Raw genomic sequence first — 17,615 nt, 5'->3', positions numbered from 1 at the left:
TGATTACCTTGTATAATAATGATAATAATTATGGTATTTGTTAAGCGCTTACTATGTGTCAGGCACTGTCCTAAGCACTGGAGTAGACAATAATAATAATAATGATAGCATTTATTAAGCGATTACTATGTGCAAAGCACTGTTCTAAGCACTGGGGAGGTTACAAGGTGAGCAGGTTGTCCCACGGGGGGCTCGCAGTCTTAAGAGAAGCAGCAGGGCTCAGTGTTAAGAGCCCAGGCTTTGGAGTCAGAGGTCACGGGTTCAAATCATCATCATCATCAATCGTATTGAGCGCTTACTATGTGCAGAGCACTGTACTAAGCGCTTGGGAAGTACAAATCCCTACTCTGCCGCTTGTCAGCTGTGTGACTTTGGGCAAGTCACTTCACTTCCCTGGGCCTCAGTTCCCTCAACTGTAAAATGGGGATTAAGACTGTGAGCTGTGAGCCCCATATGGGACAACCTGATCACCTTGTATCCTCCCCAGCACTTAGAGCAGTGCTTTGCACGTAGTAAGCGCTTAACAAATACCAAAATTATTATCATTAACCCCCATTTTACAGATGAGGGAACCGAGGCACGGAGAAGTTAAGTGACTTGCCCAAAGTCACACAGCTGACAAAGGATAATCGGATCCTTTGGTGGGATGTGGGAAGGATAATCAGATTTGGACACAGTCCCCTGCCCCACAAAGGGTTCACAGTCTTAATCCTCATTTTAATAATAATAATAACAATGTTGGTATTTGTGAAGCGCTTCCTATGTGCAAAGCACTGTTCTAAGCGCTGGGGTAGATACAAGGTAATCAGGTTGCCCCACGTGGGGCTCACCGTCTTCGTCCCCATTTTACAGATGAGGGAACTGAGGCCCAGAGAAGTGAAGCGACTCGCCCAAAGTCACACAGCTGACAGGTGGCGGAGCCGGGATTTGAACCCACGACCTCTGACTCCAAAGCCCGGGCTCTTCCGCTGCTTCTCTTTTACAGGTGAGGGAACTGAGGCCCAGAGAAGTGAAGTGACTTGTCCAAGGTCACACAGCAGACGAGTGGCGGAGTCGGGATTAGAACTCAGGACCTCCTGACTCACAGGCCCGGGCTCCTTCCACCCCGGTGCTTGGCACATACTGAGCGCTTGACAACTACCATCGTTGTTACCATGAATGGTGATTCGGTGGGAATAGGCGGCTACGGACGCCGTTCGTATTTCCAGCTATTTTGGGCTGTGAGGGCTGCCGTAGGGCCCGCCCCCGCCGCGGGGCACCCTGGGAAAGCGCCTCTCCCCGTGGGGGGGGGGGCGCGGAGCATTCTGGGAAAGCAGCTCTTGGCCGCCCCGGGGCATGCTGGGAACTTTTCGTTGAAGAGGCCGCGGCCCGCCAGCGTCCCCGGAGGATTCTGGGAAAGCGGCTCCCTTTCCGGCCTCCGCCCCGGGGCGTTGTGGGAACTCTCGGCCGAGGCGGGCCAAGGCCCGGAGGATTCTGGGAACTTGCCGTTGAGGAGGCCAAGGACCGGCCACCTTCCCGGAGGATTCTGGGAAAGCGGCCCTCTCGGCCTCGGGGGCCGCGCCCCGGAGGATTCTGGGAACTCTCGTCCGAGGGGGCCTGAGCCCGGCGTCCGCCCCGGAGGATTCTGGGAAGGCGGCCCTCTCGGCCTCAGGGGCTGCAGCCCGGCCTCCGGCCCGGAGGATTCTGGGAACTGTCGGCTGAGGGGGCCTTAGCCCGAAGTCCGCCCCGAAGGATTGTGGGAAAGCGGCCCTCTTGGCCTCAGGGGCCGCGCCCCGGAGGATTCTGGGAACTCTCAGCTGAGGAGGGCCTTAGCCCAGCCTCCGCCCCGGAGGATTCTGGGAACTGTCGGCTGAGGGGGCCTTAGCCCGAAGTCCACCCCAAAGGATTGTGGGAAAGCGGCCCTCTTGGCCTCAGGGGCCGCGGCCCGGCCTCTGCCCCGGAGGATTTTGGGAACTCTTGGCTGAGGGGGTCTTAGTCCGGCCTCCGCCCCGGAGGATTCTGGGAACTCTGGGCTGAGGGGGCCTTAGCCCGGCGTCCGCCCCGGAGGATTCTGGGAAGGCGGCCCTCCCGCCTCTGCCCCGGACCATTCTGGGAAAGCGGCCCTCTGGGCCTCAGGGTCCGCGGCCCGGCCTCCGCCCCGGAGGATTGTGGGAAGTGTGGGCCTGGGGGTCCGCCCCGGAGGACTGTGGGAAAGCGGCCCACTGGGCCTCAGGGCCTCGCTGAGGCGAAGTGAGGCGAGGCGTGGTGGTGGTGGTGGTGGTGGTGTTCCCCGTCCGCCATGGCGGGGGTCCCGGCGGTGCGCATCAGCATCGAGTCGGCCTGCGAGAAGCAGGTGCAGGAGGTGGGGCTGGACGGCACCGAGACCTACCTGCAGCCGCTGTCCATGTCGCAGAACCTGGCCCGCCTGGCCCAGCGCATCGACTTCGGCCAGGGCTCCGGCTCCGAGGAGGACGAGGCCAACCAGCCCCTCCCCGCCGCCCACGACGACCAGGGCGCCCGCGACTGGCCCGGCGCCGACCAGGACGACGACGAAGGTGGGGGGGCCCGCAACCGCCGGGCCTCACCTCCCCGTCTGGCAGTCGGCCGGAGAGCGCGCGGAGCCCTCGGCCAAGCGCTGGGAAAGGACCCGTTACCTCATCCGTAATAACAATGATGGCATTTGTTAAGCGCTTACTGTGAGCAAAGCACCGTTCTGAGCGCTGGGGAGGTTACAAGGTGATCAGGTTGTCCCCCGTGGGGCGCACGCTCTTCATCCCCATTTGACAGATGAGGGAACTGAGGCACAGACAAGTGAATCGACTTGCCCAGAGTCCCACAGCTGACACGTGGCGGAGCCGGGATTTGAACCCGTGACCTCTGACTCCAAAGCCTGGGCTCTTTCCACTGAGCCACGCTGCTTCTGTAAAAGGGGGATTGACTGTAAGCCCCGCGGGGGACAACCTGGTCACCTTGTAACCTCCCCAGCGCTTGGAACAGTGCTTTGCACATAGTAAATGCTTAATAAATGCCATTATTGTTGCAATTCAGCAACATTCATTCATTCAATCGTAGTTCTTGAGCACTTACCGTGTGCAGAGCACTCAGCTAAGCGCTTGGAAAGTACAGTTCGGCAACATTTCATTCATTCAATCAATCGTATTTATCGAGCGCTTACTGTGCTGAGCACCAGACTAAGCGCTTGGAAAGTACAATTCAGCAACATTCATTCAGTCGTATTTCATGAGCACTTACTGTTTGCAGAGCGCTCGGCTAAGCCCTTGGAAAGTACAATTTGGCAACATTTCATTCAATCAGTCGTATTTGTCGAGCGCTTACTGTGTGCTGAGCACTGGACTAAGCGCTTGGAAAGTACAATTCGGCAACATTCATTCAATCGTTTTTATTGAGCACTTACTGTGTGCAGAGCACTCGGCTAAGCGCTTGGAAAGTACAATTCGGCAACATTCATTCAATCGTATTGAACGCTTATTGTGCGTTGAGCACTGGACTAAGCACTGGGAAAGTACAGTTCGGCAGCATTCAGTCGTACGTCTTGAGCGCTTACAGTGCAGAGCACTCAACTAAGCGCTTGGAAAATCCAATTCGGTAACATTCATTCTTTCAGTTATATTTATCGAACGCTTGCTGTGTGCTGAGCACTGGACTAAGCACTTGGAAAGTACATTTTTGGTAACAGAGACAGCCCCTACGCAACAACAGGCTCACAGTCTAGATGGGGGGAGACAGACATCAAAACAAGTAGACAGGCATCAGTATAAATAAATAGAATTATAGGTTATACACACATCGTTAATAAAATAGAATAATAAATATGTACAAATTACGCAAGTGCTGTGGGGAGGAGAGGAAAAAGGACTCAGTCTGGGAAGGCCTCCTGGAGGAGGTGAGCTCTCAGTAGGGCCTTGAAGGGGGGAAGAGAGCTAGTTTGGCAGATATGGGGAGGGAGGGCATTCCAGGCCAGGGATAAGTTGTGGGCCAGGGGTCCCTTTCCTCATCTGGGAAAAGGCACCACAGCCACCCGCGGGCTCCCTCCGCTTATTCATTCATTTATTCAATTGTATTTATTGAGCGCTTACTGTGTAGAGCACTGTACTAAGAACAGCTGTGTGACTTTGGGCAAGTCACCTAACTTCTCTGTGCCTCAGTTCCCTCATCTGTAAAATGAGGATTAAAAGTGTGAGCCCCCCCGTGGGGCAACCTGATCACCTTGTAACCGCCCCAGCGCTTAGAACAGCGCTTTGCACGTAGTAAGCGCTTAACAAACGCCATCATTATTATTATTTTATTATTAACAGGGCCCAGTGCTTAGTCAGTGCTTGGCACATTGTAAGTGCTTCACGGATACCATCGTCATTAGTATTAGCAAATACCATTAGTAGTATTAGTATTGAGAAGCAGCATGGCTTAGTGGAAGGAGCACGGGTTTGGCAGTCAGGGGTCATGGGTTCTAATCCCGGCTCTGCCACTTGTCAGCTGTGTGACTTTGGGCAAGTCACTTAACTTCAACGCATAGAACAGTGCTAAGCGCTTAACAAGTATCATAATTATTATCATTCTCTGTTCCTCAGTTCCCTCATCTGTAAACTAGGGCTTAAGAATGTGAGCCCCAAATGGGATGGCCTGATTACCTTGTATCTACCCCAGCGCTTAGAACAGTGCTTGGCACATAGTAAGCGCTTAACAAATAACCATCATCATCATCATCCCCACAAAGGGATGACAGATTTGGAACAAGGGAAGAGTATCAGAATCTCTGTTCGCAACTTAAAAGAATCATTTTTTTTGCTCCCTGGTGTGTTCTAGGGTTAGTTAAGTTTCAGCCTTCCCTCTGGCCATGGGATTCGGTGCGGAACAACCTGAGAGGATCCCTGACGGAGATGTGTGTGCTGTACGACGTCCTCAGCATCATCCGCGATAAAAAATTTATGACTCTGGATCCCGTCCTGCAGGAGTCACTTCCTCCTAAACAGGTATTCGGTAGTGACGGCTGCCGCGTCAACTCAATCAATCAGTCAGTGGCGTTAATTGAACACTTACTCTACACTGAGCGCTTGGGAGAGTACAATACAAGAGAGTCAGTGGACACGTTCCCGGCCCTCAGCGAGCTCGTGGTCTAGAGGGGAAGATGGACTTTAATGTAATAAATTAGATAATTTACAGATATAAATGTAAGTGCTGAGAGAAAGGTGAATATCAAGTGCTCAATGGGTTCAGATGCAAGTGAGCAGGTGACGCAGAAGGGATAGGTGGTTGGGAAAAGGGGAAGGCCTTTTGGAGGAGATCATCATCAATCGTATTTATTGAGCGCTTACTATGTGCAGAGCACTGTACTGAGCGCTTGGGAAGCACAAATTGGCAACATATAGAGACAGTCCCTACCCAACAGCGGGCTCACAGTCTAAAAGGACAAGACTTGGTGTAGTTGAACTGATGGGGCCACAGTAGTTTAGTTCCGCTGCTGGTGGAGGACTGGGGCAGGTCGGGGGAAGTGTGGAGGCTTGAAGGCTGCGTTGTCCTAGGCCAGGATTGACTGGGAACTAAAAGAAGGCTGGGACTTTAAGGTTAAAGAAAAGCAGGCCGAGTCCTCAGGAGAGAGAAAAGTCTCGTAGAGAAAAGTTCTAATTGTCTCCTTACCATTGACACCCTGTCTCTCCTTTGTTCTGGGTAGAATCCTCAGACTTTACAGTTGATTTCAAAGAAGAAGTCGCTAGCTGGTGCCGCCCAGATCCTTCTGAAAGGAGCAGACAGGCTGACCAAATCGGTTGCCGAAAACCAAGAGAACAAGTGGCAGCGAGACTTCAACTCGGAGCTTCTGAGGTTGCGGCAACACTGGAAGCTGAGGAAAGTCGGAGATAAAATCCTGGGGGACCTGAGCTACAGGAGTGCAGGTATAGCCGACTGTCCGCTACAGGGAATGAGAGACTCGATTTGGAAAGTGCCGAGTTGGCGGTGCCTCGGATGTTTTGACTTTCATATTCCGTGTGGATGTGGGGGACGGTTTAATTTGGGGGCGGCTAAGAGGCTGCCAAACCAAGTTTGCCTGACCTGACCTTTTTGTAGGGCTCCACAAACGTGTGTTAGAGCTGGCAACCTTTGAGGTGAGGAGGACCAGTCTCTCCAAACTTCAGAGGTTCGGCTGTCCCACCTCCCAGTTTCATTGACTCGGAAGGGAGGGAGTTTGCTGATCTACCTTCTCACCCCCATCCATCGCCCTAATCCTCCATTTTGAGATGCCTTTCCCTTCTCCCCACCAGAACGCGAAGCTGAGGAGGAGGAGCAGCGCAGCCAGTGAGGCCCTTGGCTCAGTGTCCCTTTCCCTCCTCGTCAGCAGGTCCCTAGCAGCCCTGGTTGTTCCCAAACCTGCCCCTGGGTCCCAGGCTGCTCGTCCGCTGGCTTGTCTTCTGATCTTGACCTGTGAACAGTGAGCTTGCCAGAGAAGTGGGAGCAAACAGGCCAGGGTTGCGGGCTGTCTATTTCCAAGCCATTTTCCAATTCCCGCATCGTCGGGGTCACAGACATGTTGACCGGGGGTGAGAGTGTGAATTAATTAATTAATAATGGCATTTGTTAAGCGCTTACTATGTGCAGAGCACTGTTCTAAGCGCTGGGGGGGTTACAAGGTGATCAAGTTGTCCCGTGTGGGGCTCACAGTCTTAATCCCCATTTTACAGATGAGGTAACTGAGGCTCAGAGAAGTGACTTGCCCAAAGTCACACAGCAGACGTGGGGGAGTCGGGATTTGAACCCATGACCTCTGGCTCCAAAGCCCGTGCTCTTTCCACTGAGCCACGCAGCTCCTGAGCTGCTCCTGCCACTGAGCACGCTGAGCCCACATTCCACATGTCTTTAAACCCCAAGGAAGCATCAGCCGAGGGATTGGGAATATGTGAGCCTACGCCTCGGCACTGCGACCACCTCCCCCAGCAGTGGGCTGCAGGGTGGAGTAGAGCTTCATTTCCTGTCATAATTGAAAATTATTCATTTTGCAAACCAGATGGCAAAGAAAGCCCGCCAGAATGGGTTCACCCTTCCATACCAAGGGCCTAGTGCTTATTTAGGAACTCCTGGTAGAAATTGGAATTCTCCAATCCTTTACCTTATGTTTATTCCCTTTTAGGGTCTCTGTTTCCCCATCACGGCACCTTTGAAGTAATCAAGAACACGGACATTGATCTGGACAAGGTCATACCGGAGGATTACTGCCCCCTTGATGTCCAGATTCCAAGTGATTTAGAAGGATCGGCATATATCAAGGTCTGTCCAGAAAGCGTTTTTTTCCCCTTTATTTATATTTACTACTGTATCTCCAAAACCCATTGAGTCGCCTCACTTCCATTTTTCATTTCCACTTAAGGTTTCTATTCAAAAGAAAGCTCCGGACATAGGCGATCTTGGAACAGTCAACCTCTTCAGGCAACCACTACCTAAACCCAAATCAGGTACTGCTTTGCTCCATTCCGAAGACTGCCGGTCTTTGAATGGGTTTTTGTGAGGAGCAAACTAGAGGCCATTTTGTGGGTGAGAAAATTTAGATGCTTTTAAGTAAGAACGAAGGGAAATGTGATTTTATTGTTTCGAGAAGGGGAGTGGTTTTCATTCTTTAAAGAGCGATGGATCAGTATCCCCAAATCGTGACTGGTAAATGTGGAACGGTTAGGCTGTCCGTGTGACCGCCAAGTCCTGCTTTCATTTTCAGGGTCCCCATACTGGCAGATCAAACTGGAGGCCGCCCAGAATGTTCTCTTGTGTAAAGAAATCTTCGCCCAGCTCTCCCGGGAGGCTGTTCAGATCAAGTCGCCAATTCCTCACATTGTCGTGAAGAACCAGATTATCTCTCAGCCCTTCCCAGGTAAGAGGTGCCAGACTGCGGATTCCACCTCTCAGTCTCTTAATAATAATAATAATGGCATTTGTTAAGCGCTTACTATGTGCAGAGCACTGTTCTAAGCTCTTGGCCTGCTCTGCTTTTCATGGAGCGGGAAAAAAGAAGTACCCTCTTGTCGGGTTTGGGGAATAGAGGGAAATGCGTGGCACAGTATAAGAAGGAAATGCTCAGTTCCCTGCAGCATTATGTGCCTGGAGGACAGGAGGTTTTTTGTGTTTGTGTTCTTGTGGTATTTGTTAAATGCTTACTATAATAATGATGGCATTCGTTAAGTGCTTACTATGTGCGAAGCACTGTTCTAAGCGCTGGGCGGGGATACAAGGTGATCAGGTTGTCCCACATGGGACTCACAGTCTTAATCCCTATTTTACAGATGAGTTTACTGAGGCTCATTCATTCATTCATTCAATCGTATTTATTACGATTGAGCGCTTACTGTGTGCAGAGCACTGTACTAAGCGCTTGGGAAGTGCAAGTTGGCAACATATGGAGACGGTCCCTACCCAGCAGTGGGTTCACAGTCTAGAAGGGGGAGACAGAGAACAAAACATATTAACAGAGTAAAATAAATAGAATAAATATGTACAAGAGTAATAAATACGTACAAACGTATGTACCTATACAGGTGCTGTGGGGAAGGGAAGGAGGTAAGGCGGCGGGGATGGAGAGGGGGAGAGGAAGGAGGCTCAGAGAAGTTGTGACTTGCCCAAGGTCACACAGAGCCTATGTGCCAGGCACAGTTCTAGACATTGGGAAAGATAATGAGATGATAAGGTTGGACCCAGTCCATGTCCCACGTGGGGCTCACACTCCTAATCTCCATTTTACAGATGAGGTGACTGAGGCACAGAGAAGTTAAGTGACTTGCCCGAGGTCATTCAGCAGACAGGTAGCGGAGCCAGGATTATAATTCGGGTTTTCTGATTCCCAGGCCCGTGCTCTATCCACTAGGCCACGCTACCTCAAATCTCTTACAGTTTAGTCTCCCAAGTGCTTAATACATGCAGTGCTCTGCGCTCAGTGAATATGATTGATTATTAAGGTTGGCATCATTTGTGGCCAATTTATTTCTCAGGAAGACCCAGGGGCATTACGTCAGCTTACTGAATGCCCTGGGGACACCTAGTAAGCCGTTGGCCATTGTCCTTCTGGGGCACTTAATGTAAAGTTCTTGACCAGAAGCAGATTGCCTGGACCAAAATCAATCAGTCTTTGTTCACAACCATGCATCACTGCCCACCACCCAGGAAAATGATGCAGAAAAAATATTCACGGGGAAGAAAGGGTTTTCAAAGGTCCCGGAGAGGTGTTTTTGGATTGGTCTAGGCTTAAGGTTTTGTACTTTTTCTGTTCGGGAAGATACGAATCTCGTTCACTGTCCAACTTTAACTTATCTATTTTGTGGAATTGGAGCCAAAGAGGAGGGAGAGGTGCACTCCGTCAGTGGTATTTATTGAATACTTTCCTGTCTCTGTGCAGAGCACTGTACTGAGCCCTTGGAAGGGTACAATGCAGTCAGTAATAATAATGATAATAATAGTAATGGCATTTATTAAACGCTTACTATGTGCAAAGCACTGTTCTAAGCGCTGGGGAGGTTACAAAGGGATCAGGTTGTCCCACGGGGGGCTCACAGTCTTAATCCCCATTTTCCAGATGAGGTAACTGAGGCCCAGAGAAGTTAAGTGACTTGCCCAAAGTAGACATGATCCCTGCCCTCAAGGAGTTTGTGGTCCAGTGGGGAAGAAAAGCTTTGGGAAATGTTGATTTTACGTTGAGAGGATTAATGAAGATGAAGCCTCCGTAATAGGGATTTCTGCATCTTTCGAAAGGGAGAGGGGAAGCAAACTAATTGCAGGCCGATGAAACTCACAGATGTGATTTCGTACAGTTTTAGGCGTTTGCAAAAATGTTGTTTGAGATGATAATAATAATAATGGCATTTATTAAGCGCTTACTATGTGCAAAGCACTGTTCTAAGCGCTGGAGAGGTTACAAGGTGATCAGGTTGTCCCACGGGGGGCTCACAGTCTTCATCCCCATTTTCCAGATGAGGGAACTGAGGCCCAGAGAAGTGAAGTGACTTGCCCAAAGTCACACAGCTGACAAGTGGCGGAGCCGGGATTTGAACCCGTGAACTCTGACTCCAAAGCCTGGGCTCTATCCACTGAGCCACGCTGCTTCTCCACTGAGTCACACCAGTGTTCAAACTGTCGGTTAAGGGCTCCATACTGTAAACTCTTATTTGGAATTTGAGTTTGGTTGGGTTTTTTTCCTTTCTGAGAACCCTGAGAGTGAATCATGAGACCATCTGGCTGCTACTCCTGTACCTCTGTTCTGAGCTAAAGAAAGTTCTTCCCGTGAGAGCAACCTGAATTGAAATTGCTATTTAATGGGTGCGCAGTACTTGAAATTCTATTAGAACACAATCAGTCTGATGTACAAAGTATTGAGGGCGCTACCAGCACCAAATGAGTGTCCATTCTGTAGGCTATGTGCTGAGTGACTATCTTCAGAAATGAAGTAGAATGTCAGAAGTTGTTGAAGAAAAAGGTCATTTTCTCTCTGTTGGGTTTGCACTGCCATTCCGTCAGTCGGTCAGTTGTATTTATTGAGCACTTACTGTGTGCAGAGCCCTGTACTAAGCTCCTGGGAGAGGGCAGTATAATGTAACAGACACAGTAAGCGCTCAATAAATACGATTGATGATTCCCTGACCACAAGGAGCTTACAGTCTAGAGGCTGAGACAGACATTAATATAAATAATATAGTGCTGTGAGGTTGTGAGGGGACGACAATCGAAGGGAACAATGTAACCCTCTTTCTTTTTCAACAGGTTTGCAGCTCTCCATTTCCTTGTGCCACTCTTCCAATGACAAGAAATCCCAAAAATCCGCATCTGATAAGCAAACCCCAGAGGACCACCTGTATGTGTTGGAGCACAATTTGCACCTGCTCATCAGAGAGGTGCTGGATCTTGAGTGGACTATTTTGTTTGTGTCCGTCTGTTTTTTGTGCCATAAATCCGTCGCTAATCCGACTTTGCTTGACCCCTCCCACCCCAGAACAGTTATCATTCAGGATAAAACCATAATTCGTTCAAATCGGGAATTTTTCAGAACAGTTTTCACCCTGCCTCCAAAAATAGTTTTGTGTCCCTACACGTGTTTCGGAGGCCAATACTGGGTCGACCAAAGTGTGACCGGGCTCCTTAAGGCCTTCAATGGGCCTTCTGGGATCCAGAGCAGCTCCGGTTTCCTAAGTCGGCCTGGAAATGGGCTTCTGCGCTTTCCCTGGGGTTTGAAGAGCTCGAGTGAACGTTGTAAACCTAGAAGGCTTATCAGAAAGTGTCGGCGCAGACGTGATCGGAGGATTTCATACCCTTCCAGGCAGCTGGTCTTTTGTTTACTGTCTTAGCACAATGCGTAGGGCGTGCGAAGGAGGCGGGGGACCTTATGGTTGTTTTGATTTCTGGCCTGGTTCCCTCTGTTGCAGTTTCACAAGCAGACGCTGAGTTCCCACATGATGCCCCACCCTGCCAGTGCCCCTTTCGGACACAAAAGATTGCGACTCTCGGGGCCTCAGGCTTTTGACAAGAACGAAATCAACTCTTTACAGTCCAACGAGGGTCTCCTGGAGAAGATCATCAAACAGGCCAAGCACATCTTTCTGAGGAGCAGGTATGGCTCCAACAACTGTGCCGCGGTTTCCCCCCGAAACCGTTTCCCGGGTCCTTCGCCACCAGGTTGAGGGGGACGCCCATAAGATGCTCCAAGCGGGTGGGTCGATAACAAACATGTGGGAGCACGTGGAATTGGTGTCCGGAGGAAGTTGTGCAGGCCAGAAAGAGCAGCACATTCGAGAGGGATTTGGATCCATTCACGCATGCACGGATCACTAGAGGGAAAGCGGAAGAGATGTAAAATGTCCCGAGAGCATCTCCGTAATCGCCATCACGTGCTGGACCCATTTCACCGACGGGTAAACTCAAGTTTTATCCCCGGCCACCGAGTGGCTTTCATTCAGTCGTATTTATTGAGCGCTTACTGTGTGCAGACCACACTTGAAGACAGTCCAGGCAAGCCGACCTCCACTGCTTAAGTGTCCTCCTCCTACCCAAGCATCAATCTGTCAGTCAGTTGAATTTATTGCACTTAACTGTGTGCAGAGCACCATAACTAAGCACTTGGGAGAGTACAGTGTAACAGAGTTGGTAGACTCATTCTCTACCCCACAAGGAACTTACATTGTAGAGAGGGAGACGGACATTATGGTGAAAGAATAAATAATGGGTATATCCATAATGGCTGTGGGGCTGAGAATGGGGAGAATAAAGGGTGCAGTACTATAGAGGTTTGGGGGCTTTTGTTTACTGTTTCCTAATGCATAGACTTCCTGAGTTTTCTGCCGTATTTTTTTCCAGTCTTCAGAGTGTCACCATATAGCTGTGAAGGTCATTAATAAAAAGATACCCATCTGTAAATGCATAATGACTTAGGTTGCAGGTGGGTTTCATTAAAACGTAACTTTTTCTTTTTAAAGAACTGCCCGAACCATCGACAGTTTAGCCAGTCACATCGAAGATCCTCAAATACAGGCACATTGGTCCAACATAAACGACGTGTATGAGTCCAGCGTGAAAGTGTTAATAACCTCTCAAGGCTATGAACAGATATGCAAGTAAGTTATAGTGGAACGGGCTTAGGTTGAAACATTGCATGCCAGCTGCTTTTAGGTGTTTGCGGCGGTCGGGTGATAATCCTGGTTTTTCCCTTGTGGAAGTGGGTTTTACTTTGGATGGACTAAAAGCAACCCAACACGAGAAAAGATAAGCCCCTGGGGAAGACTGATAGATGTGGAAGGACCAAAGGGTTCATTTACGAGGGAAGGCAGAGGGCCCTTGTGAGAAAGGTGTTGAGCTGGAAATGGGTAGACCTGACTTGGGGTGTCAGCTTTGCCACGGGCTTATTGGGTGACCTTGAGCAAGTTACTTCACTTCTCTGTGCCTTAAAGAGTGAGTTAAAAATAACAGCTGTCTCTCCGTACCTCCCAGGGAGGATAAAATGGAAGCATTGACATAAAAGCTCTTTGGAAAATGTAAAAATTCATGTATTCGGTCATATTTGCTGAGCACTTACTGTGCGCAAAGCACTGTACTACTACTAATAATATGGTACTTGTTAAGCCTTACTACGTGCCAAGCACTGGGGAAGATACAAGGTAATTGGGTCGTCCCACTTGGGGCTCACAGTCTTAATCCCCATTTTCCAGATGAGGTAACTGAGAGAAGTGAAGTGACTTGCCCAAAGTCACGCAACTGGCTAGTGGCGGAGCCGGGATTAGAACCCGTGACTTCCGACTCCCAAGCCCGGGCTCTTTCCACTGAGCCACGCTCCTTAGGCGTTCGGGGAGAGTCAAATGCTTCACCAATTCAAACGCTGTTACCGTTAATATTAGGAAGGGGATGAAGCAAGGCCCCGTTAGCGGGTGCGTAACCTCGCGAGCTGGGGGCTTTCTAGAACAGTTGGACGGAAAACATTCCTGTTTTGTGTTTGAATGTCCTGAATTGTAGCTGTTGGGGCGGCTTGTTCCCTAGCGATCACATTGTGCCTCTTTGTCTAGGTCCATCCAGCTGCAGTTGAATATCGGAATTGACCAGATCCGGGTGGTTCACCGAGATGGACGAGTGATTATGTTGTCGCATCAGGAGCAGGAGTTACAGGATTTTCTCCTCTCCCAGGTAATTAATGTCCAGGAGAGGGAGGTGGCTTTAGCTCCGACCCGACGGGCAGCGCTAAGCAAATCTGCCGTTTTCCCCCCCACCCATTTCCACCTCCCGGATTTGTTCTTCGAGTATCGTCCGAGTAGGGCCGTGTTGCAAGACAATTTGTGACATCATTTAGATCAGAGTTCACGGGTGCCCCCACCTTCCCCGTCCTGAGTGACCTAACCCGGCCTCAGAGAGGTGCCGGGGAAGGCTTCTCCTTTTAACAGTCCAAGATCGTGGTCCAAAAGAAGCAGCATAGACGAGTGGGTTGGTAATCAGAAGGACCTGGGTTCTAATCCCAGCTCTGCCACTTGTCTGCTGTGTGACCCTGGGGCAAGTTACTTCTCTGTACCTCGGTTACCTCATCTGTAAAATGGAGATTAAGACCGTGAACCCCACATGGGACTTGAACTGGATCTAACCCGATTATCCTGTATCTACCCCAAAACAGTAGTAGTGCCTGTCACATAGCAGGCGCTTAAGAAAACCATTTTAAAACAGGAAAGAGTGAAGGAAAGGTCATGGAGAAAGCAGAAATGGTCAGTGTTGTCGTTATTGATTGTTTAGCGTGCAGAGCACAGTACTAAGATCTTGGGAGAGCGTTTAATAGAATTGGTCGACTTTCTCAGACAGGGCCACGACACTACTCTGGTGATATGCTCAACTTCAAGCCACTGTCAGTACTATATTGCTGGGAAAGTTTTACCCTCCTTCTGGAGTATTCTTCCGAGAATGTGGTAGAGCCCGTATTTCAGATCACGCCTACCTGGAGATCGATTTCTATCTCAAGCGTGGTCCGCCAGCCGGCCAGCGTGGGTGGCAGAAGGGGCAAGATGGTTCTTTGTGGGCTCGAAAGTGGTCACCCGATGAAGAGCCGTCTTCAGAACTTCAATCTGCAGGGGGTTAGATAGGGTGGCTAGAAGGCAACGTCATATCAGCTGCTAATGTCATGGAGGACTTGTGAATTCTTCCAGGTTCACTTGAAATCTCCCCCCTTAGGTCACGGGTTCCTCAAGGGCAGAGATTATATCTTTTGCTTTTATTGTTTGTTGCCGAGGGCCTAGTTCCCGGAGCTTGAAGTTTCCATATAGCGAAGCGTCGATAGAGGCTGTTGGAAGAGGAGGTGGAGGAGAATCGTGTCCTCAGATCCGGGTCAGGAAAGACTTCCTGGCTGAGCTACGTGCCCGAGCTTTGGGGACTTTCGTCCTGTGCGTGCTGTAGCGATGGACCCCAGAGGCAGGAATGGACAGCGTTATTATTCTTATCATTATTATTTGTTAAGCACTTACTATGTGTCAAGCACCGTTGTAAATGCTGAGGTAGATTCAGGTCAGTCAGGTTGGACACTGCCCCTGTCCCAACTGGGGTTCACGGTCTAAAAAAGAGGGAGACCAGGCATTGAATCCCCCTTTAAGAGCTGAAGAGACTGAGGCACAAAGAAGTTGAGTGATTTTTGCCCGAGGTCTCAAAGCGGATGAGTGGCGGAGCCGGGATTAGAACCTCGATCCTGCGACTTTCAGGCCTGGGCTCTTTCCAGTAGGCCAGGCTGCAGTTCGCTGACTGATCCGGGTTAAATCTGGGTTGTTTCGTTTGTCACTAGAGGATTAGTCCCTTGGTTTTCAGCTCACTGCCTTTCGGGAGGGTCATCGCGAAAGGCTGCCTCAGGGTCAGAGATGGGAGGGCAGCGGAACAAAAGGCATTTTCAGCATACACGACTGAAGCCAAAGCACAGGCGCCTTCATCCTGGGGGAACAAAGGCAAACGGATTTCAGGCCCCGAGGTCAACAGTGCCGTCTTCTTTTCCCAGATGTCTCAGCACCAGGTGCATGCCGTTCAGCAGCTGGCGAAGGTGATGGGCTGGCAGGTGCTGAGCTTCAGTAACCACGTGGGGCTCGGGCCCGTGGAGAGCATCGGCAACGCCTCCGCCATAACCGTGGCCTCCCCCAGCGGCGACTATGCTATCTCAGGTAACGGTTCGCTGCTTCTTTCGAACGCACCACTTTCTCCCGCTGTGTAGGATTCTGTCCCCACTGCTCCGTTGCGAGGCACTCCCGAATTCTCCCTCGAAAAAAATCAAATATTAGCGATGAAATATCGTTATAAGCTTCTTATTCAGAGCATGTAATTAATCAGTCAACCGGTCGTCGTTATTGTTTAGTGTGCAGAGCACAGTACTAAGATCTTGGGAGAGCGTTTAATAGAATTGGTCGACAAGTTCCCAATTACCATCCCATCCCTTGTAAAAAAAGTACAAACGTTGAATCTCTCATCCCCAGTATTGTATTAAAAGGCTCCCCTCCTTTCTCTTTCAGTAGGTAGGCAAAAAAGAGTGAACAAATTTGCTTACTACTCCCGTAGATCAAATTATTACTTTCGGGTAACTATACATCTACAAACCTGAATTAATCTACTTAAGGTGTTTAGCTGCTTTCGCCCAGCTATAAACGACATAAAAAATGGGTTTTAGAGAACACAGCTCTTTCTTTCCTCTTGCTAGTATCTTGATTCTTATGTAACGCTTTCATTCCCAGAATGCTTCCACAAAACCCATTTTAGGCCTCACAACACCCCTGGGAAGTAGGGAAGGACCAGTATTATTATACCCATTTTTCCGATGAGGAAATTGAGATGTAGAGAAGTGAAGTGCCTTGCCCAAGGTCACGCAGCAAGGCAAGGAGCAGAACTTGAATAAAAACCTAGATCCTCCCAATTCCCAGCCCCGCTCCCTTTCCACTACACCACACTGCCTCCCCTCTGGTGCACAAGAAGTGTGATGTGGGGCTGTAAGCAAAACCCCAAGTTCTTAAATCCTGCCACTATTGTTGTGATTCACTACCTGGTGTCCAGAAATCATCCCTAAAAACAAGAAACAACCCCACTGCACATCAGTGGCTCAGCTTGTCTTGGGCGGGGAACGTGTTTACCAACTCTGTTGTCTCCCAAGCTCTTAGTACAGTGCCCTGCACATATACGTGCTCAATAAATACAGTTGACTGATTGAAAAAGTGGCTGCACTTTCTAAGATTTTTTTACTGACAAAACATTGTCACTTTTCCCACTGTGGGTAATTATTTACCCAGTGGCAGTGTACCTCCCAGGTTAAGAAGCAATACAAGTGGGTATTGATTTCTCTTTTATGGGAACCGGTGGGAACTATTGTGCCTTGTCTGCTGTGTGACTTTGGGCAAGTCACTTCTCTGTGCCTCAGTTACCTCGTCTGTAAAATAGGGATTGAGACTGTGAGCCCCCCATGGGACAGGCACTGTGTCCAACCCAGCGCTTAGTGCCTGGCACCTAGTAAGCACGTAACCAATACCATGATTATTGGTATTAAGCTCATTGTGGACAGGGGACATGTCTACCGACTCGTTTATATTGTTTCACTCTCCCAAGCGCTCTGCGCACAGTAGGCGCTCAGTAAATGGCACTGATGGATGGATTGATTTTTCTCCACCCCACAGTGCGGAACGGGCCGGAGAGCGGCAGCAAGGTGATGGTGCAGTTTCCCCGGTGTCAGTGCAAAGACCTCCCCAAAAGCGACGTGTTACAAGACGGGAAATGGAATCACCTGCGGGGGCCGTTCAAGGAGGTTCAGTGGAACAAGATGGAAGGGCGCAACTTTGTGTATAAAATGGAGCTGCTCATGTCAGCCCTCACCCCCTGCTCGTAGCCACCCCGCCCAGAAGAAATCCCTCTCCGTGCCCTCCTCGGCTTCCAGGCGGGCCGTCTCCCGGACGAGGCAGCGCAGTACAAATAAAACCTCCAGGTAATGTGGATGAAGGCCCGGTACTATCGAAATGCCAAGAAAACATTCGGGTTTACAGTTCTGTACAGTTGTAGGTATCTTTTGCGGTCTGTGTGACCGGTTTTTCGTTGTGTTTTGTGTTTTTTCACTGGAAAAATCATGAGTTGCTGTTCCTTCAAGGTCTCAGTTAAACTGGAAAAATGCTACTACATCGTGA

The 17,615-nt window shown here is 49.8% G+C and overlaps 1 protein-coding gene across 1 annotated transcript; it reads left to right on the top strand.

The window, feature by feature from the left end:
• Positions 1-1,372: 1,372 nt before the first annotated feature.
• MED17 (mediator complex subunit 17) lies at positions 1,373-17,615 on the top strand. The gene is made up of 12 exons (XM_038761760.1): positions 1,373-2,534; positions 4,804-4,970; positions 5,669-5,888; positions 7,118-7,254; positions 7,355-7,439; positions 7,697-7,849; positions 10,723-10,853; positions 11,382-11,566; positions 12,429-12,566; positions 13,509-13,626; positions 15,461-15,620; positions 17,115-17,615. The coding sequence occupies exons 1-12, from the start codon at positions 2,279-2,281 to the stop codon at positions 17,321-17,323; spliced, it is 1,959 nt and encodes a 652-aa protein (XP_038617688.1). The 5' UTR covers positions 1,373-2,278; the 3' UTR covers positions 17,324-17,615.

The sequence above is a fragment of the Tachyglossus aculeatus genome, chromosome 20, assembly GCF_015852505.1.
Source record: "Tachyglossus aculeatus isolate mTacAcu1 chromosome 20, mTacAcu1.pri, whole genome shotgun sequence".
Taxonomy (NCBI): domain Eukaryota; kingdom Metazoa; phylum Chordata; class Mammalia; order Monotremata; family Tachyglossidae; genus Tachyglossus; species Tachyglossus aculeatus.
Note: the sequence above shows the minus strand (reverse complement) of the source record. Positions and strands in the feature narration are given on the sequence as shown.